The sequence below is a fragment of the Archocentrus centrarchus genome, chromosome 5 (genome assembly GCF_007364275.1).
Source record: "Archocentrus centrarchus isolate MPI-CPG fArcCen1 chromosome 5, fArcCen1, whole genome shotgun sequence".
Taxonomy (NCBI): Eukaryota; Metazoa; Chordata; class Actinopteri; order Cichliformes; family Cichlidae; genus Archocentrus; species Archocentrus centrarchus.
The window spans coordinates 1,195,459-1,220,845 of record NC_044350.1 but is presented as its reverse complement, the minus strand read 5'-3'; the positions used below and the strand labels follow the sequence as shown (position 1 = coordinate 1,220,845).

At 41.3% G+C, this 25,387-nt stretch overlaps 1 protein-coding gene across 5 annotated transcripts in view; it reads right to left on the bottom strand.

Moving 5' to 3' along the window:
- Positions 1-24,887, bottom strand: part of LOC115779786 (helicase with zinc finger domain 2) — a 38,179-nt gene extending 13,292 nt beyond the window's left edge. For 4 of the 5 annotated variants that reach the window (XM_030728585.1, XM_030728587.1, XM_030728588.1 and 1 more), the window contains exons 1-9: positions 24,767-24,887; positions 16,457-17,909; positions 13,270-13,453; positions 11,990-12,097; positions 10,025-10,539; positions 9,298-9,933; positions 3,833-4,631; positions 3,610-3,685; positions 55-3,466 (exon numbers count right to left, since the gene is read on the bottom strand). In XM_030728585.1, coding sequence (XP_030584445.1) covers positions 55-3,466; positions 3,610-3,685; positions 3,833-4,631; positions 9,298-9,933; positions 10,025-10,539; positions 11,990-12,097; positions 13,270-13,453; positions 16,457-17,802 — 7,076 coding nt within the window. In that variant the 5' untranslated portion in view covers positions 17,803-17,909; positions 24,767-24,887. Of the gene's footprint in view, positions 1-54; positions 3,467-3,609; positions 3,686-3,832; positions 4,632-9,297; positions 9,934-10,024; positions 10,540-11,989; positions 12,098-13,269; positions 13,454-16,456; positions 17,910-22,370; positions 22,507-24,766 lie in introns of those variants that run through there. The other variant, XM_030728586.1, reaches the window with a different exon arrangement.
- Positions 24,888-25,387: the final 500 nt, after the last annotated feature.

Below are 25,387 nucleotides of genomic sequence, written 5' to 3'. Positions count from 1 at the left end.
ATGAGCTACAGCCACTCCACTATGCAACAATAAGTAATGTAAAACTGAACTTACATGTCAGGCAGGAGCTTTGGAATGATTTCCACTGTGAAAAGAGTGTTTTTCTGAAAAACACAATCAGGAACGGTCTCCATAGGTAGGTGTCTAATATAGAACTTCACTGTAGTTCCATCATTTTTCTTTTCTTCTGCACTTGTGACACCATGGGCCACCCATGTGAACTCTCTTGGGTCCACCAGTGCAGAATGTTCCATGTTTGAATCCAGTTTCAGACCTCTTTTCCGTATGCACAGCAAGCACTTTGCAAGGTTGATTTCAATGGCCCATTCGCGGATCCATTCCAGTGGTAAGAAAAAGCTTCCTGTTAGAATGTCTTCCCCCTCTTGGTTAAACTTCACCTTGACGTTCTCAATGATAATGCTGTCACTTTCACTCACTGCAGTTGCCGCAGATTCCATTTCACATAGTGGTTTCCAGATCCTTCTATACTCCTCTTCATCACTATAATGAATCCTTGAAGGATTATCTGCCCATCTGGAGAAGCATGTGATAGGGCTGTGTACATGGTCAACACAAATCTCAAACTTTGGTTTAATGTGCATCAACTGAACAGTAGGCATGAGGTAGCCTCTTTTAATCTCTGATGTCATTTGGATCTTTAGGATGTCACCTTGGTGCAAGTGGAGTTGGATGTCAACCCAGTGCTCACTTTGTATCTCTGTTATTTCGTTCTCCTTAGATGGGCTCTTGGTAGTCTGGGAATCTCTAATCTCAGAGGACTGAGGCAAAAGACTTTGCTTTTCCAGTTTCTTCACATCAGCATCCATTATGAGAAACTTTGCATGATCCAGTTTTCCATTGTCAATTGCCTCAACAGTATCTTTCCATAATTTCAATGGAAGGTCAATGCAAGGACTACTATCTGCCATCATTTTCAGCTCTTGGTGAATTTTTATGGCATCAGTTGTGTAGATCCGTCTTTTCCATTTAAGAGTAATGCTCTGTTTTTCTTCATCATAAAGTGGCTGGTCCTCTAATTGTAGATCTTTGTACATAATTGGTAAACTTCTAACAAATATGTTCTTGTTAAAAGGAAACAATACTGCAAAACTATCTCCTTCAGGATCTGCATGAACAACAAAGACTAACTTTGAAGCACTTTGTTTTTTCATGCTCACTGCATACGAGATCTGCTCAGCCTTTTCTTCATACATCGCAGCATTCTTGAGGTTGTGCTCAAATTGACTGCACAAAGTTTTAATCTTTGATTTAGTGTACTGTACATCTGTATTACTTATGACAGAATGCAAGAGTCTTTGCAAGATGAGATCCATGTACCGCCGTATTGGTGAGGAGGCTTTTGTGTAAGATGTTAGCTTTAGAGAATAATGCCCTATTTTTGCCTCAGGAGATGAATTTGAACAAATGACGTAAGCTTTACTGGAGCACCTTCTGAACTTTTCAGTGACTGGCTTGAGCAGAGGGTGGATGTCATCAGCAGCAACTAGGTCCACTATTTTGTCTATATCATCTGTTCTGACAGCTTCAACTATTTCTTTCCACACTTCAGTGAGGATGCGAAAGTATTCACACTTTGGGCTTTGTTGGTCATGGTCTACTTTGTGCCGCACTTGAAAAGACAATGGTATTAATTCTCCACATTTCTCCTTAAATTCTTCTAACTTTTCAGGAGCTGGTTCTGCTTGACAGCGAAGTGGTGTGGAATACCTTGTTTTTTCGCAACTGATCAAAGTCTCAGATGCATGGTGGTTAAATAACACACTCAGTTCTTCAATCATCAGATGGGCTTTGCGCTTCCCGGGCAGTTTATCATCATCAACTGGAGAATAAGCCCAATCCCGCTCAAGTCTTATCTTCCTTTGAGCTTTTGCAAAACAATAAGCAACTGTGACACAACCCTCAATAGTATCAAATTTAGGGGTGTCTTTATAGCTTTTCGAGATAATGTCTTCTGCCTCTTCATATGACAGCTGTTTGTCAGAGTTGATTAGCGAAAGCTGAAAATGCTTTTCTGTTACCTTGTTGGTATCTTTATCTATTTTGAACATCAATGAGACCACCCCACGATTTTTACCTTCCTGCAAACTCAGGTCTGTGCTCAAGTCTTGAGGGAACATATGAATGGGTTTCTCCCCGGCGCAAAAGTAGGTAGTGCCACATTGTTCTGCATCCCAATCTAATTCATCACCTGGCCTCACAAAACTTGCCACATCAGCAATATGGACTCCCAGCTCATAATGATCTCCAAGTTCCCTGACACTGATAGCATCATCCAAGATTTCTGCTTTCACAGGATCCACAGTAAAAGTGATTAACTTGCGTAAGTCCTGTCTTTTTGCCTTGTTTTCATCTGCCCAGGAAGAGGCCTTGCCTGATTTGCATGTATTGTATGCAACTTTGAATTCTTCATTCAGGATCATTAGTCCATCAGCCAAAGATCTGCCAACTGGAAGAATATCTATGACGTACCCCAAAGGAGAGTAACACCTTTCATTCCAGCAAATCACTTGCACCATGAACACACTGTTTTGTTTTAGGTTTTCATCAATATGTTCATGTCTTGTAACTGTCCATTCTCCATCAATTGTCTCCCATATCGGCATAAAGTTGCGTGTTTTTTTGGGGATCCGTATGCATATTTTGGGCTCAGATCTTTTCATCGGTATCATCATCCTTCTGATATATCTGTCTTCAGAATTCTGTCGTGATTTGCTATGATCCACATCCTCAAGCACGCACACAATTACACGTGCTGATTCCTCTTTCTTGGTGATGCTTATGACCTTTGCTCTCTCTAGGACCACTTCATCGCCAGTAAACGTCTTACCAAGGTTTCCCGGTCCCTCGATGCTTATTCGTTTGTCCGGATTGCGAAATGGTATAACGTAGCCTTTTCTATATGATTCCCTGAACAACTTCCCTTGTTTGTAGATCTCTGGATGTGTTTTACACATCTTTAAAAGATGTGACACATCTGTATCAGTTTTAGTGACACTGAATAGTGCTCTTGACTCGTTCTGAAAGTTGATAGGTAATTCCAAACTGTCTTCATCAGAACTATAGTCTGTTTTCTGTTGTTCATATTCATCTTTCAACTCTTGCAGAATTGCATCACTTAGAGTGTGGCTCTCATCCACATGTTCAGACTTCTGAAACTTTGCAGTTTCCGTAACATCTTTTTCAAAGAACTCTCTGGTGAAATGCTGTGGTGCAACACTGTTGCTGCTGATGCAGTGGTGTATGAAACTCTTCCAGATTCCTGAACATTTCCCAAAGCAACAAAGGGCAACAGCATCTCCAACTACAACCACCTGGGATTGAGCCCTTGTCATTGCGGTGTTCAAAACACGTGCATCACTGAACATCTCCAGACCAGGCAGGTGAGATGATTTTAGGCTGTCGCGTGTTTGCACAGTTGTCATAATGACTGCCCTGAACTGTTTTCCTGTAGACATATGGGAAGAGTTTTATGAAAATGATAATAATAGCAATGCAGTGTTTGAATGATGACTCAAATGTGTTTAGTCTTCCTTCATGCCTAGCATAATGGAGAATCTGACAAGGAATTTAAAGCTAGATTAAAATTACCTTGAACATTTGCAAGTCTCTCAACATTGATCTTTGAAAGGTTGCTGCGTGAAAGTGCTGTCCTAATTCGAGGAACCTACGAAACAAAGAAAAATGTAAGTTATTAATTATATCTTTAAAAGTGTGTCTTACAATTAATTTTAGAGTCCTGTGTGTATCATTACAGTAATTACTATTTATGTTTTAATCTGATCATAATTGGACTCAAAACAAAGGTTATTACCTGAAATCCCTCTGACAGAATACAGATTGAGCTTTGGTCCTTGGGCCCCCAGGTTGCTGGCCAGTGTGTAAGAATATCTTTAACTACTTGAACGACTTCAGCAACTTCTTCTTTGTTATACCAAGACATTGATACTTTCTCCAAGAGGCACTCTCCCCTTACATGGTGAAACTTAAGGGCATGGCAACTTGTGGGAGCTGGAACATTTTCAGCAGCTTTGATGACATCATTTTTACCAACATAAAAATGGGTAGAGACAAACTCCACAATTTCTTTGGTTGAGCGGTAGTTTTCATTGAAAATGATTCTGCTTCTGTTGGCAGCATCACAGTTTTGACCTTGATAGTAGTGGAATAAGCGAGTGAGGAGTGTGTGATTTGAACGGTGATGGTCATCCACTGAGAAAAGTTTGGGTCCCATTTGCATGTGATCTCCTGCTAAAACAACTCTGGTTTTTGACGCAGCAAGACCAAGGGCCATCAAGGCTTCACATTCTAGCATCTGAGAGGCTTCATCAATTAGAATGTGGGTGAAGTATCCCTCTGTGAGATTTAGGTCATGAAAATGTCTTGCCATTGTTGTCGTAGTTATGATTATGTTGTGCTGGTCTAGAGCTGCTTTTGTAGGTGGTAGAAAATGATATCCATCTTCTGAAAGAAGACAGTATTTCAAAGTAATGTTATCCGTGGCATCCAAAGCAGTCCCTTGTTTGTTTGCTTTTATTCTGATTGGCCTGATTTTATCATTTCTCTTCCTGATAAATGGATGGAAGTGTTCTCTGACATACAGATCTGCTGAACTGAAAGGAAACAAAATGTCAAGGACAAGTAAATGTTGGCATTAATCCATTAATTAATTGAGTAATCAGATAAATATTTTTTGTTTTATTAATGAGCAATAATAATAATTATTATTATTCAAAGGAGGAAAAAACACTCTTTTAAACTGAACTGCTCATTGGTTTCCATTTTAGAAATTGCAGTTTTTAATAGTTTAACTGCATACAACATCTGTCAAAAAAAACAACTTTTCATTGTGCAATTTCAAAATAATATTTTTAAAGAAAACATTTTGTTAAATGCAAAAATAAATAATCACAAGTACACTAATGTCAAATACAATAACACACACACACATGTATATATATATATATATATATATATATATATATATATATATATATATATATATATATATATATATATATATATATATTAGGGGTGGGACTCCCGACGTATCGTAGGGGTCGGGTGCAATGTGTGTCGGGCGGTGGCCGAGGGCGGAGGCCCTGGCGGACCGATCCCCGGCTATCGAAACTGGCTGTTGGGACATGGAATGTCACCTCTCTGGTGGGGAAGGAGCCTGAGCTAGTGCGTGAGGTTGAGAGATACCAGCTAGACATAGTTGGGCTCACCTCAACGCATGGCCTGGGCTCTGGAACCAGTCTCCTGGAGAAGGGCTGGACTCTGTTCCAGTCTGGAGTTGCCCTCGGTGAGAGGCGGCGAGCTGGGGTGGGTATTCTTGTATCCCCCCGGCTTGCTGCCTGTACGTCGGAGTTTTCACCGGTGGACGAGAGGGTAGTTTCCCTGCGCCTTCGGGCTGGGGAACGGGTCCTGACTGTTGTTTGCGCTTATGCGCCGAATGACAGTTCAGGGTACCCACCCTTTTTGGAGTTGCTGGGTGGGGTGCTGGAGAGTGCTCCATCTGGTGACTCCATAGTCTTGCTGGGAGATTTCAACGCTCACGTGGGCAATGACAGTGAGACCTGGAGGGGCGTGATTGGGAGGAACGGCCTGCCCGATCTGAACCCGAATGGTGTTTTGTTATTGGACTTCTGTGCAAACCACAGTTTGTCCATAACAAACACCGTGTTCGAACACAAGGATGTCCATAAGTGCACATGGCACCAGGACACCCTAGGTCGCAGGTCGATGATCGATTTTGTAATCGTATCATCAGATCTGCGGCCGTATGTTCTGGACACTCGGGTGAAGAGAGGAGCTGAGCTGTCAACTGATCACCACCTGGTGGTGAGTTGGATCAGGTGGCGGGGGAAGATGCTGGACAGACCTGGCACACCTAAACGTATTGTGAGGGTGCGCTGGGAACGCCTGGCAGAAGCCCCAGTCCGGGAGATCTTCAACTCCCACCTCCGGCAGAACTTCGACAGCATTCCGAGGGAGGCTGAGGACATTGAGTCCGAATGGACCATGTTCCGCACCTCCATTGTTGAGGCGGCTGCTCAGAGCTGTGGCTGCAAGGTGGTTGGTGCCTGTCGTGGTGGTAACCCCCGAACCAGATGGTGGTCACCGGAGGTGAAGGGAGCCATCAAGCTGAAGAAAGAGTCCTATCGGGCTTGGTTAGCCTGTGGGACTCCAGAGGCAGCTGACAGGTATCGGCAGGCCAAGCGGAATGCAGCTCGGGCAGTGGCCGAAGCAAAAACTCGGGTGTGGGAGGAGTTCGGTGAGGCTATGGAAAAAGACTTTCGGACGGCATCGAAGCGATTCTGGCAAACCGTCAGGCGACTCAGGAGGGGAAAGCAGTGCTTCACTCACACTGTTTATAGTGCGGGGGGGGTGCTGCTGACTTCAACTGAGGCTATAGTCGGACGGTGGAAGGAATACTTCGAGGACCTCCTGAATCCCACTGACACGCCTTCTGTAGTGGAAGCAGAGTCTGGGGATGAGGGGGATGACTTGACCATCACTGGGGGTGAGGTCACTGAGGTAATTAAACAACTCCTTGGTGGCAGAGCCCCTGGGGTGGACGAGATTCGCCCTGAGTTCCTGAAGGCTCTGGATGTTGTAGGGCTGTCTTGGTTGACACGCCTCTGCAACATCGCGTGGAGATCTGGGGCAGTGCCATTGGATTGGCAGACCGGGGTGGTGGTCCCCATCTTTAAGAAGGGAGACCGGAGGGTGTGCTCCAACTTTCGGGGGATCACACTCCTCAGCCTCCCCGGTAAGGTCTATGCCAGGGTGCTGGAAAGGAGGGTGCGTCCGTTAGTCGAACCTCGGATTCAGGAGGAACAATGCGGTTTTCGTCCTGGTCGTGGAACGCTGGACCAGCTCTTTACCCTCTCAAGGATATTCGAGTGTGCGTGGGAGTTTGCCCAACCAGTCTACATGTGCTTTGTGGACTTGGAGAAGGCATTCGACCGTGTTCCTCGGGGTGTTCTTTGGGAGGTTCTGCGGGAGTATGGGGTGTCTGGCCCATTGTTGCGGGCCATTCAGTCCTTGTACAACCACAGTGAGAGCTTGGTCCGTATAGCCGGTAATAAGTCGGATTTGTTTCCTGTGGGTGTTGGACTCCGTCAGGGCTGCCCTTTGTCACCGATTCTGTTCATAATTTTTATGGACAGAATTTCTAGGCGTAGCCAGGTGGCGGAAGGCTTCTTCCTTGGTGGCCTCAGAGTCTCATCTCTGCTTTTTGCAGATGATGCGGTTCTGTTGGCTTCATCACGGGGGGGCCTCCAGCTCGCAGTGGAACGGTTCGCAGCCGAGTGTGAAGCGGCTGGCATGAGAATCAGCACCTCTAAGTCTGAGGCCATGGTCCTCAGCCGGAAAAGGGTGGAGTGCCATCTCCGGCTCAGGAACGAGTTCTTGCCTCAAGTGGAGGAGTTTAAGTATCTCGGGGTCTTGTTCACGAGTGATGGGAGAAGGGAACGGGAGATCGACAGGCGGATCGGGGCTGCTTCTGCAGTGATGCGGACGCTGCACCGGTCCGTCGTGGTGAAGAGGGAGCTTAGCGTAAAAGCGAGGCTCTCGATTTACCGGTCGATCTACGTTCCTACCCTCACCTATGGTCACGAGCTTTGGGTAGTGACCGAAAGAATAAGATCGCGAATACAAGCGGCAGAAATGAGTTTCCTTCGAAGGGTGGCTGGCCTCTCCCTTAGAGATAGGGTGAGGAGTGCAGCCATCTGGGAGGGGCTCGGAGTAGAGCCGCTGCTCCTCCACATCGAAAGGAGCCAGTTGAGGTGGCTCGGGCATCTGATTAGGATGCCTCCTGGCCGCCTCCTGGGTGAGGTGTTCCGGGCATGTCCCACCGGGAGGAGGCCCCGTGGTAGACCCAGGACACGCTGGAGAGATTGTGTATCTCGGCTGGCCTGGGAACGCCTTGGGGTCCCTCCGGATGAGCTGGAGGAGGTGGCTGGGGAGAGGGAAGCTTGGGCTTCTCTGCTTAGGCTTCTGCCCCCGCGACCCGGCCCCGGATAAGCGGAAGAAAATGGATGGATGGATGGATGGGGTGGGACTCGATTAAAAAAATTAATCGAATTAATTACAAGCTTTGTAATTAATTAATCAAAATTAATCGCATTTCAATATTTGACATGAGAAATATTAATTTAAGTTTAGTTGATGAATAAATCAATATACATAAGCTTAAACTTCAAAATTTTGTTTATTTTCCCACCAGTCTACTACACAGACCAACGAAGGGTGGAAGTGCTCCTGTGATAAACAAACACCTGAAATTAAAGTTAAGCATCATAACTGGATAGTTTTATTCAACATTAATGTCTCACTTGTTATAGTTGGAAATTAATCATTCACTCAGCTGTATTCCTTGATGTTGAAATGTGTTATGCTTGTTTTAACAGCTTATTTTGAATTAAAGACTTAAAATTAAACCACAAAAAGGAGAAAAAGTTCGTTCTCCGTTTAACAGCTGTTTTTACACAGCTGTGCTTCGCACTCACGGTTGCTAGGCGACATGAGCTACACAGAGGTGACGGCAGCTGATATGAAGGCTAGCTGCTCACTTCCGGCCTTTGTGGTGTTCGTGGGCTGCGAAAGACGTGGGCCGGGTCCTTCGCAGGATTCGGCCCCTAATTTGGACATTGTGCGTCGATATAATCTGTATGCCGGGAACTCGTGCACTGAGAAACGTTCCACGGTGCAAAGTGCGATTAAAATGCGTTAAAATTTTTAACGCGTTAATTTCCCCGTAATTAATTAATCGAAATTAACGCGTTAAAGTCCCACCCCTAATATATATATATATATATATAAAAACTAAGGCATAAAATATATAGCCTTTACTCTGTTATCTTGAAATGGTTTCTTACATTACACTGTAAAATGTCAACTTGATCAATATTGAATTAGTTCATTTTTTTACTGTTCAAATAACTTTTTATAGCTGAAGTAGTTGACATAAGCTTAATACTGTAATACTGTATTCTTAAAATCTTTAAAGATAGATACCCTATGTTTAATTTTTAATAAATATTTTTCCATCTCCCCTTCCCCAGCAAAAGCCCCCCCCCCCCCGAGCTGATCCAATCAAAATTCACGACAATGATTTAAGAAAAGTGGTGGGAAATGAAGGCAAGTAATGTATACTTGCTGAGAAAAAAGCAATGTTGTGCTTTTAAATACAACAAAGACATGGTAATGAACCAGGTTTAGCTAGCTCTAATTTCATCCACATAGAAACTGAACATACAGGCTAGTCTTTACCTGTTGGTGTGGGTGCAGATTAGAACCTTGTTCTGAGGGTCCTTACAAAGTTCTCTGGTTGCTGTAGCAAGGGTGAATGTTTTCCCAGTTCCAAATGGTCCATAAATCAGGAGTGGTGCCACAAACTTTTTGACAATGGATTTCCCCGTGATGAATTCAACAGCTAATTGCTGCTTTGTGTTGAGGTTCTCACAGGTGACATTATTAACAGGAACTACACAGTTTTTAAAGACTGGAAACACGATATTTGTATCAGGAAGAAGATCCACAGCCTTGTGCATTGTGCAGTAACTTAAGTGGTCCAACTGGAACTGCACCTCCATTTGATAGGATTCATTTCTTTTGAGTGCCAGATCAGAGCAACACTGTTTCGACAGTTGCAAAAAAATTTTGTTCTCACTTGTTTTGTGTGGGAGAATCCTAGCTTCATAGACTTTGTTGTTTGAACGACAAGAAGTTAAAGGGGCTATCAGAGCAGATCGGACGCTCCGTTGTAGTGCCAGCCCCTCAGGTCTGTCTTGTGTAAGATAAGGAATTGGCACAGCACATAACAGCTGTCCCTGAGGAGCCTCCTTATAGCCAAACTGTGAGCTGCTTAATTTATCCAGTGTTGTAATTTCTCCACAAACATTTAGTCTAAAAGACATAAGAAAAAAAATAATCTTAGGCAGATGTGTATGTGTGCAAATTCAAACAAATAAGAAAAACGACACACAAAGCACGTTACCGTGAAACAACCTGATCTTCTGCTTGTTCTTCATCGTACAGGAAATGGTGCATTCTTTCTCTGTAGTTTTCATTATTCAGCGTTGTTTGAGTGTTGTGGGAGCGTTTATGCAGAAAACTAATCTGCGGAGGCTTGTACTTCTTTAATAGCTCCTCCTGTTCTTCTGTCCTGGACGAACAGGGGATGATGATCCTGTTCCCTCTGTGCCAACGCTCCGCACATTGAAATCTTGCTCCACTGCTCACAGTTGGTTGTTCAGTGTCGTCAAATAACACATGGCCTACTCTAACTTTGAGTTTCTTCAAGAGCACTGGTCTCATGTCAAAATCAAGCACTAACCACTGTTCGTACAAGCCTGGGTTGGTGGATGTAAAAGATACAGTGATGTCATAGGTCCCGTCTCCACTGAGAAAAAGTTCACCCGATGAGTAAATGCAGGGCTCAGAATCTGCATCACCAAGAGTGAATGAAGCTCCTGGTTCCTGCTTTAGCAGCGCCACATGCACAAGCTGTCTCTGTTTAAACACAAAACTGCCATTTAAGCAAATTTGTGACATAATTCTAACCTTTCTTGGACATTAAAAGAAAAAAATTCTAATTACACACTGAGAAGGGAATTCATAACACACAGTATTATAGTTTTAGTAAAAGATCTAATTACTTGAGCCTGAAAGTATTTTGCCTGCTCTGCAATTAGATTATTTTGTGTTGTCTAATTTACCAAATATATCCAAGTATTTGGGGTCACTTAGGGATCTTTCTTAATTAAAGAAACACATTTAAATGACTATTAATCAGCAATGGGACCAAGCTTACTGACCATTAGAAAAAGTAATTTACAATGATGCTAGCACAGCTGAAAAGAGTTGTGCTGATTAAAGAAGAAATAGATTTGGGAAGTGTCTGCAGAACCAGCCTTTATGGGGTCGGTTATGGCTAAAAAAAATGGTCCAGGTTCATAACTGAGTTAGAGGACAATGCAACAGAGCCTCAAATATGAGAAACAATGGACCACCAGCCCTGTACCTCCATGCAACACTCAAAAGGTGGGTCAGCCCAGACTGCCAAACCACATCCACAGACTTCTGCATCTCCCATCTTCTCCCATTCACACCCAGCACTTTGCCATTGAGGAGCTTTTCAAGTACTTCGACAGTCTCTAGAAGGCCAAGCTTCCCCCCCAGGTCTTCAGACCCTTCCTTCTCCACGAAGGATGTGTTGCTTGAGTTCAGGAGTTCCCCACAGTCTTGTGTCCACCATCAAACAATGTTCCTATCTTGGGTCAACAGTCCCTGACCAAACAGCCTGACCAAAACCCTGTTTCCCCTTAGTTGCCAATTGTTTACTAGAACTTGAGGCCAAACAAAAATCCTTCTCCACAGATCCCCTAAACACCTCCCACAAGTTTTGTCCTCTGTGACTACAGAAGTTGTGGTCCTTCTGGCCTCCTGGTATCTGCCTCTTGTTTCAGGAAAGCTCTGGACCAACCAAGCCTTAAAGACTTCCTTCTTCAACCTCACAGCTGTAAAGTTCTCAGACTGCTGCCATAACAGGCTACCTCTGTAAAGGAGACGTTGAACGTGGCCTATTTGGACTGTAGGTCCCTAACCTCCCCCCAGGATGCAGTTTACTTGGTAGACCCTACCAAGATCACAAAGATTCAAGCCTTCAAATACTGTTTTTAAAAACATTTTGCCCCGAGGCTGGGTTTTCTGCCATTATTGTTGCTAATCTAAAAGACATTTTCATAAATAAACAGTATAATTTGGGCTTTGTTTATGATGACGGCATGATTCTTATTTTTGTGCACAAGTTACCAATCTAGTGACAACGGTCTTAAAATAGTGAAACGTGAAACTTTTGACACAGAGAACACAGATCAGCTGGACTTTGTGTAATTTTACACTAGAAAAGAACAAAAACTGTAATGACCTGTGTTATAAAAATAAAACTGGTAAATCTTACCTCTGTCTCAATTTGGAAGTTCCATTTTAGAGTTGCACTGATCTCGTTACAATCCACTGTTAAATCTTCATCACAAGAGATGCTAACATCGTCAACATGTTCAGATATCTGTTCATTGTTTGAAAAAGTGAAATACACAATTTAAGAGTCAAAAAATGAAAATGGATCCACTCTCAAATCAACATTTAAATAGAAAAATGCATTCAGTCAACTAAGCGATTATTATTCAAAACATACCAGATTAGTCAGATTGTTTACTTTTCTGTACTGTACTTTATCAGAAAAGGCAAAAACAAAAATACTGAGTTTTTTCCCCCTTTTTTATGTATGTGTTTTGTCTGATGTGCAAATACCCTATCTTTCCCTGTTGTTCTCTTTGTGCTTTTCAGTTGTGACAGCGCTGCAGAGTTTTCTGCAGGAGAAGGGCAACATTTGCTATGACTTGGAGAAAGATGTAAGGCATGTATGCTAGACTTATTTAGTCCATCGAACTCTTTTCAAAATTTTGTACACCAGGGGGCTATAGCCCTGAAAATACTAGGTAAATTTGTCTGCAAATGTAAGAAAATATACTTTGTTTGTTTTTTTTAATCCAAACTGCTCCATTTGTGTGGTTAACCCAACAGAAAAGCCAGGCGCCTGTGGAGCTTTGTATGTTTGCATCCTCAGCTAAACATGAGCAATAAATGGGTTGTAATTCTAGTCTTGCAGTGAGTGGGTATACTCACATGATACCTCAGTCTCACCACACATTCATGGTAATCTCTAGTGCAGGGCTGTTGAATCTATCCATGGTTGGGTAACTTTAGTCTAGTTCAGTGAGTATTAACTTTTCGAATGTCATTACTATACTTAAAAATAGTTGAGGAAGCAGGTGTTGAAAAAGCAACACAGCTGCAAACAGTTGCATGGGGTAAGGCCGAACAGGAGCAGATCAGCAATAATAACCCCATCTGGCTACAGCACCTGCATGCCTGGTCATACTGTGTGCAAAAGCTTCATTGACTTTACCACAAATTTTAGATACACCATAAGTTAATTTGTTCTAGAACCTGGCCTGAGTCAAAAACCTTGTTGATCAAAAATGTTGAGGGTTGCAACCTGAGGAATTCCTGTCCTTTTGAAATGTACTTCCCCCTAAGCAGGAATATTGTCCAAGTTAAAGTCACTTCCCTTAAGTGTAATTTCTGGAAATTAGCATACAGTGCCTCTCAGTATGCCGAGTGTGCCGACAGTATGATATAAAATATGAACACATTAGACTGAAGCCTCATACTTACAATGTACACTTCATTACTGCTGTTTTTGTATTCTTTCAAGAGCATGTCATTATAGGACATGAGCCCCTGGGCTTCGATGTTATGTCTGATCTCCTTCTCTTCTGTAGCACGCATCATCCATTCCTTCAGCTCTTCCACAGAGTGAGCTTTTGAGCACTTGCTGCCGTACTCACAAGTTTGAGGTCTAAGATAACATGGCAAGTTAAACAGTACATTAAGTGAAATTAATCAAACTGGTACATCAAAAGACAAGAAGAGTGTTCCTTCAAAGATTTTTACCAATGCAGACTTAAACATTTAGAAATTAGGTCTTCATATTTTTGCTGCAATAACCACTGATATTAAATCATTAAGCATTGCAAAATTACAATAATATGATTTAAAAAAATACTTGATGATTTTGAAGTTTTAAATGCCTATTAGCAGTACATGAGGTGATTGAAGCATAAAGAAGGAAATTGTCCTGTTTCAGTCAAGTTCACCTGTTGTTTGGTTAGGTTTAGACTTCAGAAACTATTTGATCAGGGGCCTATTCAAGGAAGCATGTCCAACAAACTGAATTTAAAAACAGACTTTGAGTCAATCAACTCTGAGTTTCCTGTTCCAGAACAGCTGATCAGAGTTAGTTCAATAAATTCAGAGTATGTTCACCCTGAGTTAACACGTGCATGAGTGAGGAAAGAAAGCCATTATCAATGGAGTGCAGACACCAGGATTCACCATAGCAATGGGTAAATAAAGAGCAGAGCCTCCATTTTAATCTAATAGATGGAGGATCGCACGTGTCAGTGTGGAGCATGACGAGTCACTTTAATCAGCCTGACCCACTCTGTTATCATCGTAGACAGAATAAAAGTTTGTTAGAAAATTTCTTTTATAATGTCTGCTGTCATCATTTACACAACTTGAATCTCCATCAGATGAAGCTGAATCCTAATTTTCCATTTGATTTATAAAATCTAATTATTCAGCTGCAGCCTGGTGGACAAACTGTACGAGACAGAAAGCGAAGATAAAAAATGTGGAGAAAGAGCTCAGACTGAGTTTACTGACCAACCTGTGTGTTAGTGACTGAGACAGCAGCAGACCCCGGGTGCGGAGCTGACCTCAGGTCAGTTTTGGCTGCAGTTTATGACAGCTCAGTTTATGGCCATTTAATTGTTTAAATAATTATACGGTAAAAATGGAATCTATGGAATAGCAACCTCACTTTATTAATAGTTTTAAATGGAGAATTTCATTATTTCTGCCATTATTGGATAAAAATCCTTCTGCTTTAATGTTTCTAATCTGATCTAAGATCAGCTTCACTGATAGATGACATTCCCATCATCTCCAGGATCCAAACATTTTTCCATCCAAAGTGTTTCTGTGTCTAAAGCTTCCGACAGATGGTCTAGTTCAGGGATCCTTAATTCCAGGCCTCGAGGTCCAGTGTCCTGCAGGTTTTAGATGTGTCTGCTTGAACACCTGAGTCAAATATAGAAGTCATTAGCAGGACTCTGGAGAACTCGACTGCATACTGAGGAGGTAATTCAGCCATTTGAATCAGATGTGTTGGATCAGGGACAAATCTAAAATCTGCAGGACACCGGACCTCGAGGCCTGGAGTTGAGGATCCCTGGTCTAGTTCTTATATAGCACATTTCTACTTTGCCTGAGCACTCAAAGCGCTTATACAATATCTTTACATTTACACCATTCACACCCATTCATACAAGCACTTCCATGATTATCTAAGCTAAGTGCTTTTTTAAAAATTATCTAACATTCACACACATTCACACTCCAACGGTTGCGTCAGAGAGCAACTTGAGATTAAGTATCTTGCGCAAGGATACACTGGCTAAGTGCTAGCATTGGCATGCAGCCTGGAGTAGCCAGGAATCGATCAGTAGGTGACCTGCTCTACCTCCTGAGCTACAACCACCCACTGTTACATCAGTGTGATGTAACAGTGATGCTGCAGTAACTACAGTAAATGTTTCAGAGCAACAGACTGACAGTCTGACAGCTGCCTCATTATAAATCCGTGACATCATTGCTGTCACCGTCCTTACAGCCTATTGACGAGTGAACGACTGTACAAGCTTCATGTTATGTACAAAAATAATGAATTAACATCTAACTGGGATTTCAGTGCTTGTAGAAACATAAACGTCTGCAGATGAATGTGCTCCTCTGATGCTCTGACAGCCACTTTATGAATGAGGAAATGAATGGGAGTGTCAGGTGGTTCAGGTGCAGCAGGAGGGGAGGAGTCCCTCCAAGAGACACTCTGAGTTTCCCTTATTTTAGGGTTAACAAACCCAGAGTTGTAGCTAAACCTGCTTCCTGGAATAGGCCCCAGATTTAGAAAACCATTTGTTTGTTTGTGCTTAAATATGTCTGTTAATTGAAATGTTATGCTGATGCTGTAGCAGGCAAGGTTGGACCCAATATGCAGGACTCACAGGCAGGACTGAAGGTAAAAAGCAGTTTATTGAAGGAAAAACAGGGGAAACTGAATACAATATAAACTGGGACTGGACAGGTGCCAGAGCTAAAACATAAACTGGGAAGCAGGGTAACAACAAGCAGGGAAACACTGACGACGATGCGACAAGGAACAGACACAGACTGAGGACACGCACTCGGTAATCAGGGAAAATGCAACAGGTGAGGGGCACAGCTGAACGTAAAACACATGGGACAAGGGACTGTCAAAGTGACACAGGAAACAACTAGACAGAGACAGAAATGCAGACCTGACACATCACACAGGAAGTAAACAACACAACAAAAACACATAAGACCAGAGACATGACAGAGGGACAGGACAGCTACTAGAACACAGAGACGCAGGGGAGACAGGAACAAAGGGAACTAGGAAATCAATATGTCAATAACTAATAACAGGACAGGAAACTATGATGGAAAATCAAAACCAAAACAAACTAGGAACACCACAGAAACTCAATGAAAACAGAACCTAAAAGAATACAACACAAAACGCTGGGCACACGGCCCAGAACCATGACACTAAATCTGAGTACTTGTTCCACTATTGTTTATACTTGCCCTCTACAGATTAATATAAAAAAACTGAGCTTAATAAACTAAATTTAGAAGAAGTTTGGGTTATTTTGATTAAAGCCTTGTTACAGAACCTTAATGGTAAAAGACTAAAGGAAGTGGAGCTGTTTACCTCTCACACAGCCAAAATTCATCTCGCCGGTTGTGTGGAGGCTCTCGTCCTCTCCACGTGGTTGTGGTATCCTGTGCGACTAACTGGGCATGATCCAAAGAGGCGCAGTGCTTGTAGAAGCTCTCTGGGGAAGAAAGGCTCAGGAGGCAAACTTTACAGTACATGGTCACTTTACCGGGCTGTTTATTCTCCTGTCGGCTCAGCCGAAGGAGGTGAGGCCGAACATGGAGCCCAGTATGCTCCGCTTTCCACACGGCCATCTCCACCTCACTCTGGGCGGAGTGGCATTGGCCGGCAGTGTGCCAGCAGGGCTTGCCTTGTATGATATAACTACAGTATGTAAACTGACAGTTTGGGGGAAGAGGGCGCACCTGGCTGTAGACATGTTTCCTGCTGTTCTCTGATAGGTGATAAACTAAGACTGGGTCCCAGGTGTGTGCTGAATCTGCTGCACAAAAGTCGTTCCACCTTTTGCTTGTTAGTTTTTGTGGATGTTCCTGAAAGCAGTCTTTACAGAACTCAGTGAATTCACCTGAAAACTGCAGGAGTATGCTTTCAGCTGCATGTTCTGGTGTTAACAAAATAGACTCTGACTCAGTTAAAAGTCTGATTAACTCTGTCTTAGTGAGTTTTTTCTCTCTAATGTAGTTCCAAACAGTGGCCTCTTCAAAGCTTTTGGCATAAGTGCATCCTCGACCTTGTGTGTGTTGTGTGCATCTCGAGTCCTCACACACTTTGTAAAGGACATTTCGACCAATATGTTCACCTGTACGTCGCTCAGAGACACGTTTCCATTGGTCAGAGCCTTTGCCTTTGGCCAACAACAGAGTTCTACCACACTTGTGCACAATTGACTGAAGTGTGTATGTTGTTTCATTCTCCTTGACAGAGCACAGATCACACACAGCTTTCAAATCTACAACTGCCAAGATGTCACCCAGAGGTTCAGCAGTGTTAGACTGACGGGGCCCTCTCTCAGACTGAACTATGATGTTACAAAGAAGTGTGTGATCCAGTCCCTGATGCTTTTCAAATGTCCACACCACAGCTTCCTCATCACTTCTGGCAAAGGTGCACCGGTTCTTGTGCCGCGTGCAACCACGGCCCTCTACAAAGTGCCAGCAGGCCATATACTGACTTGGGTTTGGAAATGTTGGCCGTCTAGAAACAGGCCTCCATTTACTGCCACTTTTGGCTTTACAGAGCAGGACATTGTGACTGCACTGGTGCTGGACTGATTTTAATGTATATGTAATTTCCTTCTCCCTGACACAGCACTGAGTGCACGCAAGTTTGAGGTCATGTGTTGATAAAAGAGGAGACAGTCTCGAATCACTTCCTGACATTTTGATAGAATCATAATTCTCAAATCAGGGGCTGAATGCAAAATGTGTCATGAGCCTTTAAAGAAATGTGTTCAGAGTGCAGATTTTCCAGCTTGGCTTGAATGAGTCTGAAAAAGAAAATAGAACAAAATGATCACTATGCAGAAATCCATTAAGAGTCAGACATTTTATCTCAGCACATAGGTTAGTTAAGTACTTAGTTGGGGAAGTGAAGGGAAGCAATGACTAAATTCAAATTTATTTATATAGCACCAAATCACAACAAACAGATGCCTCAAGGCACTTTGTATTGTAAGGTAAAGACCCTACAATTGGGGTAGCTGTAGCTCAGGAGGTAGAGCAGGTCCCCTACTGATCAGAAGGTCAGCGGTTCAATTCCTGGCTACTCCAGGCTGCATGCAATGTATCCTTGGGCAAGATACTTAACCCCAAGTTGCTCTCCGACGCAATCGTTGGAGTGTGAATGTTAGATAATTAAAAAAAGCACTTAGCTTAAATAATCGAGGAGGTGCTTGTATGAATGAGTGGGGTAAATGTAAACATGTTGTATAAGCACTTTGAGTGCTCAGACAGAGTAGAAAAGTGCTATATAAGAACTAGTGCATTTACAATAATGATATGGGCATACATTTCATTTCAAAACTACTATTATTGCATACTGTACAAGATGTCCCATATTTCAATGAAAGTCAGCTCCAAGTGTTCATGCAACTTGGATCTAGATCACACTGGTGTTATCTACCACCAATAAGGAGGTTCTGTTTTTGCATGAATGTGTGTCTGTAAACATCATAGTTTCAAAGGTTTTGAATGAATTCTGATAAATCTTTGTAGGAATGTAGAATGGGGTTATGCTAACAATCCATTAAAATTTGCCTTATATCCACCAAGGTCTTCAAGGTCAACTTAATGATTTATTGATTGAAAATTGACAAAAAGATTTATAACTGAGAAACTATGATAATTATAATTGTGATGTGTAGCATATAAAGATTGTAGCATATAAAGATTGAAATTATGATGTCACATTTGACTCCTGACATCCCCTTCAAGGTTAATAAAGTGATCTGAAGGTCAAAGTGATAATAATGGTATATAAAGCTATTTAAAACTATGTTTCCTACTGCCACTGTTTGTATTGTCAACATATGGACATATAGGGAATGATGGGGATTCTAAACATCATGTTATAGTTTCCATCCAAATATCATGTCACATTTGACCTCTGACCTCACTTTTACATTTCACATCTGCCTTTCTTTCAAGTTGACCCCAAAATCTGTTCTATCTTTAAAGAAAGTATTGCTAAGAGAAAGAGAATGAGCTGCCTAGTTAGTTAGAAATATACTAGAGTATAATATTATATACTAAGCTCTTCATTAGTTATTCATGTCCAGTGATTTACAAATTGGTGCCTATTATCCATCACCTACTCCTATACATGTACAGTAATGCTTGTGTAATGAAAGTAAACATCTGTCATTCTACCCTTTTCTGATTTTTACTGCACTACAAACTTTTTAAAGTACATTTAAAAGAACAAAGAAAACAAAATGAATACATAAAAAACACAATGCTATTCCTGTAAAAGTAGACACTGCCCAGAGAGTGAGCTGCTTTGGAGGTTTGTGGTCTCAGAGTGCTTCTTGTTACCTACTGCACCAGGACTGAGATCCAAACTAGTTGCAACTTTTAAGCCTTTTCAGCCTAATCTTAAAAATAGAGAGGGTGTCTGTCTCCTGAATCCAAATTGGGAGCTGGTTCCACAGAAGAGGGGCCTGAAAGCTGAAGGCTCTGCCTCCCATTCTACTCTTAAGTATCCTAGGAACCACAAGTAAGCCAGCAGTCCGATAGCAAAGTGCTCTATTGGGGTGATACGGTGCTATAAGATCTTTAAGATAAGATGGGGCCTGATTATTCAGAACCTTGTATGTGAGAAGAAGAATTTAAATTCTATTCTAGATTTAACAGGGAGCCAATGAAGAGAAGCCAATATAGGAGAAATCTGCTCTCTCTTTCTACTCCCTGTCAGTACTCTAGCTGCAGCATTTGGGATCAGCTGAAGGCTTATTCTTATCAATGTATCATTTTCTTATATGTAGAACACAACAGAAAATGATGCACATCAGATTAATCAAGGAATGCCTAGAGAAGTTTAGAGCTACAGTACAGCGCCGCATACTGCTGTCATCATGTTGGAGATGATATTTGTCTTTGTAAGTCTTTGAATCCAGGCTGAAGATATTCTCAATGTATTCTGACAGTATTTCTTGGTGAAGTGCATTCACATATTTTTGGTTGAGCAACATTTCTTTTATATAAAATTCAAAGTTTGACTCTTTTTCCCCACTGCAAATTACCAAAATCTTACTGGGTCTGACTACTATCAAAAGTCCATAATTAAACTGTCTTATCTGCAGTTACCATCATCTGCATTTTGTCCCTGTCCAGTTACAGCTGAGTAATTAGATTTTAAAATCTAATATAAATTATTGGTAGGAATCTCACTTGATCTATTAAAGCAAATTCAAGTTGATGGCTGGGTGGATGATGCTTAATTTTTTTTTTTTTTCTCCTGTCCTGTTTTAAAGATGAACATCATTGTCTAAATGATAGGTGGAAAAATCAACAATCTGGTACATTATTAAGAAGGAATGTACTGGCCAGCTCAGCAACAACAAAAAAGAAGACCACAGGTGATAACTAAAGTGGAAGATTGCAGAATCCTTTCCCTGGTTATGAAACATCTCTTCAGAACATGCAGCACAGATCAAGAACACTCCCGAGGGGGCAGTCTACGATCACGAATGTCACTATTGTCTGACCCATATAGGATTTTTCAAGACCAGTACCAATGTTTATATTTAGTGATTTAAAAGTTAGATATATGATTTCCTAACATTTGTTATGCATAATTATTTATGAAACCTTACTAAGATAACAGTACAGTTTAAAAATAATCCTGTTTTATATTTTAACAAGTCATGTTAACGTTTGTCATGCTACATTAAATCTCATAACTCATAACACGGCTAAGGAGTGATTACCCTAGCTCTTTACATTTTTAATTTTTTAATTTTTCATTTATCAACCATATATCAATATCAGAAATGCTGTCAGCTACTATCGGCAGATGTATTTGTGCATTGTAACAGAAGGTTTACAGCAAACTCAGAAACACTCAGAAACAGGAAGGTCACCTAAAACAACACCTGAAAGAGTCTTCTGTACCAAAATGATGGCAAGAGAAAAGCATGGAGAAGAAAAGGTACAGATCATCATCAGAAACATGCTACCTCAACTGTCAAAGATGGTGGAGGCAATGCTGTGTACAGATGTATACTTTCTGCTTATATTCAGCAAAATACTGTAAAAACGAAGGATAAATTAATGACCCAAAGTATACTGCCAAGAGTTTGTCCCAATCATTAATTGTTTTTGGCTTATGTGTATTGGCAGGGTTTGGAATACAGTTTTTCTCAATTGCCCAAACACTATAAACCCTGTTGTCTGAACCTAATGCTCAGTGCCCTGAACCCATTTATTGAAATGGTCACCTTTTTGGCAGAACCTTAAGCACTTTTCACCTAGTTAGACACAACTTGCAAACATATTTTCACTCACTAAAACACATTTTGCATTGTGATGCACTTGGGTTGATAATGATAAGCACAGGTAGCAAAAGTGAAACTCAGTGAAAGCACAGATGTCTCAACTTAAACACAGCAACTCAAAATTGATCACACATGTGGCTAATGATATGAAGAAAGCAATATAAGCCATATATATATATATATATATATATATATATATATATATATATATGTGTGTGTGTGTGTGTGTGTGTGTGTGTGTGTGTGTGTGTGTGTGTGTGTACTACAATTGCTAAACAGGAGTTTTGTTTTGAAAAAGCATTTTTGTGAACAGTAAAGATTTTCTCTAAAGACTTTATGATCTGATCGTTGTGTTTTCCTTTTTTCTATGTTGTGTGTAATGACTGTTCAGCAGTGTTTTTCATTTTGACTGACTCGGGGTCTGATCTGACAACACTGTTTGCTTTTGAGCACTGTTTGAACTGTTTTGAGGCAATAGTTTGGTTTTGCAGGAAGAGTCAGAGGTTTGGTAAATGTAGTTTGAAAACTGAGTTTTGATGGCTTCAAGAAATGTGTCTTGGCAATTGAGAAAAACTGTAACAGTGTAAATGTTTGGGAACTGAGGAGAGCAGTTGCTGGACCTTTGGGAGAGGAATGTTGTCTTTCTTAAAATTATACCTTTTTTCAGTTTAAACATTTGATATCTTGTCTATATTCTACTGTGAGTAAAATATGGGTTGATGAGATTTGCAAATCATTGTATTGTTTTTATTTACATTTACACAGTGTCAACTTTTTCAAAATTGGGTTTGTACATTTTGTAATTTGCTGAGAACAAAAAGTTGCAACAGCAGTGAGCAGAAACCAAAATCATCAGCCCTCTGAGGGCTGGATTCAAAACCATGCCAAAAACCAAAATTAAGATTATTCAAGTGTTGCCTAGTTTTTTGAGATCCACATGGCTGCACCGCTTACCTACAGTGATATTGTAGCGCAGTACAGCTCAAGGTGTTAGAGGAAGCTTTCATGAGGCACAGGGATGGCAGAGCAGGTAATCATGTTTGGGATGGAAGACCACATGTTTTTATCACTTGCTTGCTTTGGCTGCTCACACACTGCTTGAAGACAGCCACATTAATAATAATACTATATATACAGGATCTATGTGGAATACATATAGTGCAGAAGTTGACTTAACATTACAGGGAAATCGTTCCCAGGTATGTACTTTTATGATTACTTTTTTGAAAACTTCATTAGCCGTGTGAAAACTCAATATGGTGGTATTTTCAAGAGGGCTGAAAATACAAAGGCAAGAAAATAATTTTTGTAATTTTTTTCTGATAAACTATGTTGCTTTTTTGAGTGATCTTTACATGACTGACTATGTAGAAGTCATCTTCAGAAATCTGAAATTAGCTTTTTGTTTAAATAATTTGCAAACAGGGTGTAGTAGTATGACTAGAACTATTTAGTCTAGCCGCATCTCCTAGATGGACTCCTTAAGGACCTGCCTCGGAAATGGCACTGGATGGCAAAGCTGACATCAAACTGACATCACTCCCACTGCTGTTTCTGCCAGTCATGCACCTCTCAATTTTTGTAACCTTCTCTTCGAGTATAGTGAACCTCAACTACGCGATCAGCTAACAGCTGGTGAGGCAAGTGGCTGTTACACCAGTGGACACTTTTGCAATTAAGCAATAGCTTGATAAAATGAGCAGATATTTGAGGTTTAGGTATTTATTCATTCACAAGGTGTGCTCAAATTCAGAGGCAGCATCCTTTCAAGGCTGCATTTGAAGGCCAATTATGTTACAGCGAGGCAACATGGGCTGTCCCAATTCGAAGGCACCTCCAACTGCGGCCAACAAATGCATCCTCCTTTTGCCCAGATTTGAAGGACACATCAGCTGCATCCTTTTGGTCTACTCTATCCCACTGCATTGCAAGAAATTGTCAAACAAAAGCTGCAACAGTGCAGGAGAACAGCCAAAAAGTGTCAAATATTACTGTTTCTGTGAGACAAAAGTATCTTTTATGATGTTTTAGGTGATAATATAGATGCGTAAACCTCAAATATCTGATCGATTTATCTAGATATTGCTTAACTGCAAAAAGGGCTCTGATGTTTGCAGAGATGCCTCTTCCTGCTGGTCTAATAGCCACTCACCTCGCCAGTTGTCAGCTGATTGGGCGGTCGAGGCTCACTATCCCCAGTAAGAACCCCCGCTGGCTTTTGCAACTAAGTGAAAGTCGCTAGGGTGGGGGGGTCTGAAAAGGCCAAGTGACAAAGTTGCTAAGTTGGCAACACTGGCCACCAGTGTTGCCAAAAACTGACTGCAGCTTCTAACATGTGAAAGGAATGTTTTTATGACTCAAAATGAGTTGATATCATTCATGAGAGATAATGTTTGTGATATGCTTGACAGATTATAGGTCAACGAGGCATTTATAACAATATAAATACCAGCAATAATCTGTTTTTGGCAAATACCGGAAATTACTTTCTGGCACAAAACTGGCTATTCAGATGAGAAATTGCTCCACTGCCACTGTTTACAGTGTAACAGCATGTACATTTTGCATACATGCAGTGCAGTACACATTCACATTCAAATCTGTTTAGGGTGCCCTATAAATTTATTACAATAATAATAATTTATTTTATTACAGGGTGTGCCCTGCCTCTCACCCTATGTCAGCTGGAAAAGGCTCCAGCCCTCCTGCGACCCTGATAAGGATGAGAGAATGGATGGATAGATTTTTACAATTTTTTTTTTAACAGTACAATGTTTTAATAGATAAGAAAAGAATATATTTGATACCAAGATTTCCAGAATTTTTCAACACCAGGAGGTGTTTTTAATACTTCCTATTACATTAAAATACCAAAGCACCAGGTGAAATTAAATGTCATGAAAAAAGATCAACATTTTCAAACAACCGGGTAATAAATGACCACATAAGAGCAAAGTGAAGGGGTCCGAAGTCCACTAGATGGCGAAGTTACACATCTTTAAAACAACACCAGGCGTAACCATGGCATAGAATGAGGTCATTGTATCAAACAGTTCCAGTTACTAGAGTGTGAGAATAACATCCGGTTTAGCAACGTTTAATAAACAATTCAACACCCATCAAGACATGCTGAATACAATTATACCCTTGCCTCTCCAAAAATGAATAAATAAATTAAATTAAATCTACATTCATGTTTACAGCTGACCGGCAAGTTGCCCACAGCTAATGCCACAACAGGTACTCCTAGCAGTAATAATAATAATAATAATAATAATAATACTTAAACTGACTGACCCTAACGTGAGTCCCGACAACAGTAGGGTTTGGACAGCAACTCGTGCACTCACCTTGGCTGCAGGTGTCGGCCCCACCGGCTGTCGCGGATCTTTGTGTACCGTCGTGCTGTTGCACACACCCTTCCTCACTTAAGTTTCATTTCTCATCTTTTACGTCAGTATCAGCAGGTTGAATATGATAATTATGGGGCTTAACTCCACCCACCGGCGCTCACGCACATAAACAAATGCTCGCTGATGTAATGACCCAAAACAATAATAGTCTTCCAAGTAACTGTAGTTTCCTGCATACATTGTGCTGTTCCTGGACGTTTAGTCTGAAACGTCCTGGTCAAGTGAGCCTTCATTTTCGAAGTCAAGCGAGCCGCGCGTAGAATTACGTTGCGCTTATATACCACATATTACGGTACGGCTGCCGGTCGACCTAAAGACACACCGGAAGTCTTATCCTGCAATTTTGACCATTTTAATACATATTTCATTAAAAAAAAAATGTCAAGCCTCTAAATAGCTTTGCAAATGTGTAACTGTATCACCCCAAACTGTTAATATAGAAATGAATTATTAATGGATACTGCACTGTATTACTCAAACTGACATTTTTGAATTGTATTTATAGGAGCACTGCTAAAGGTGACGGAGGTCTTTAACCTGATTCCTACTCAGCTTGAC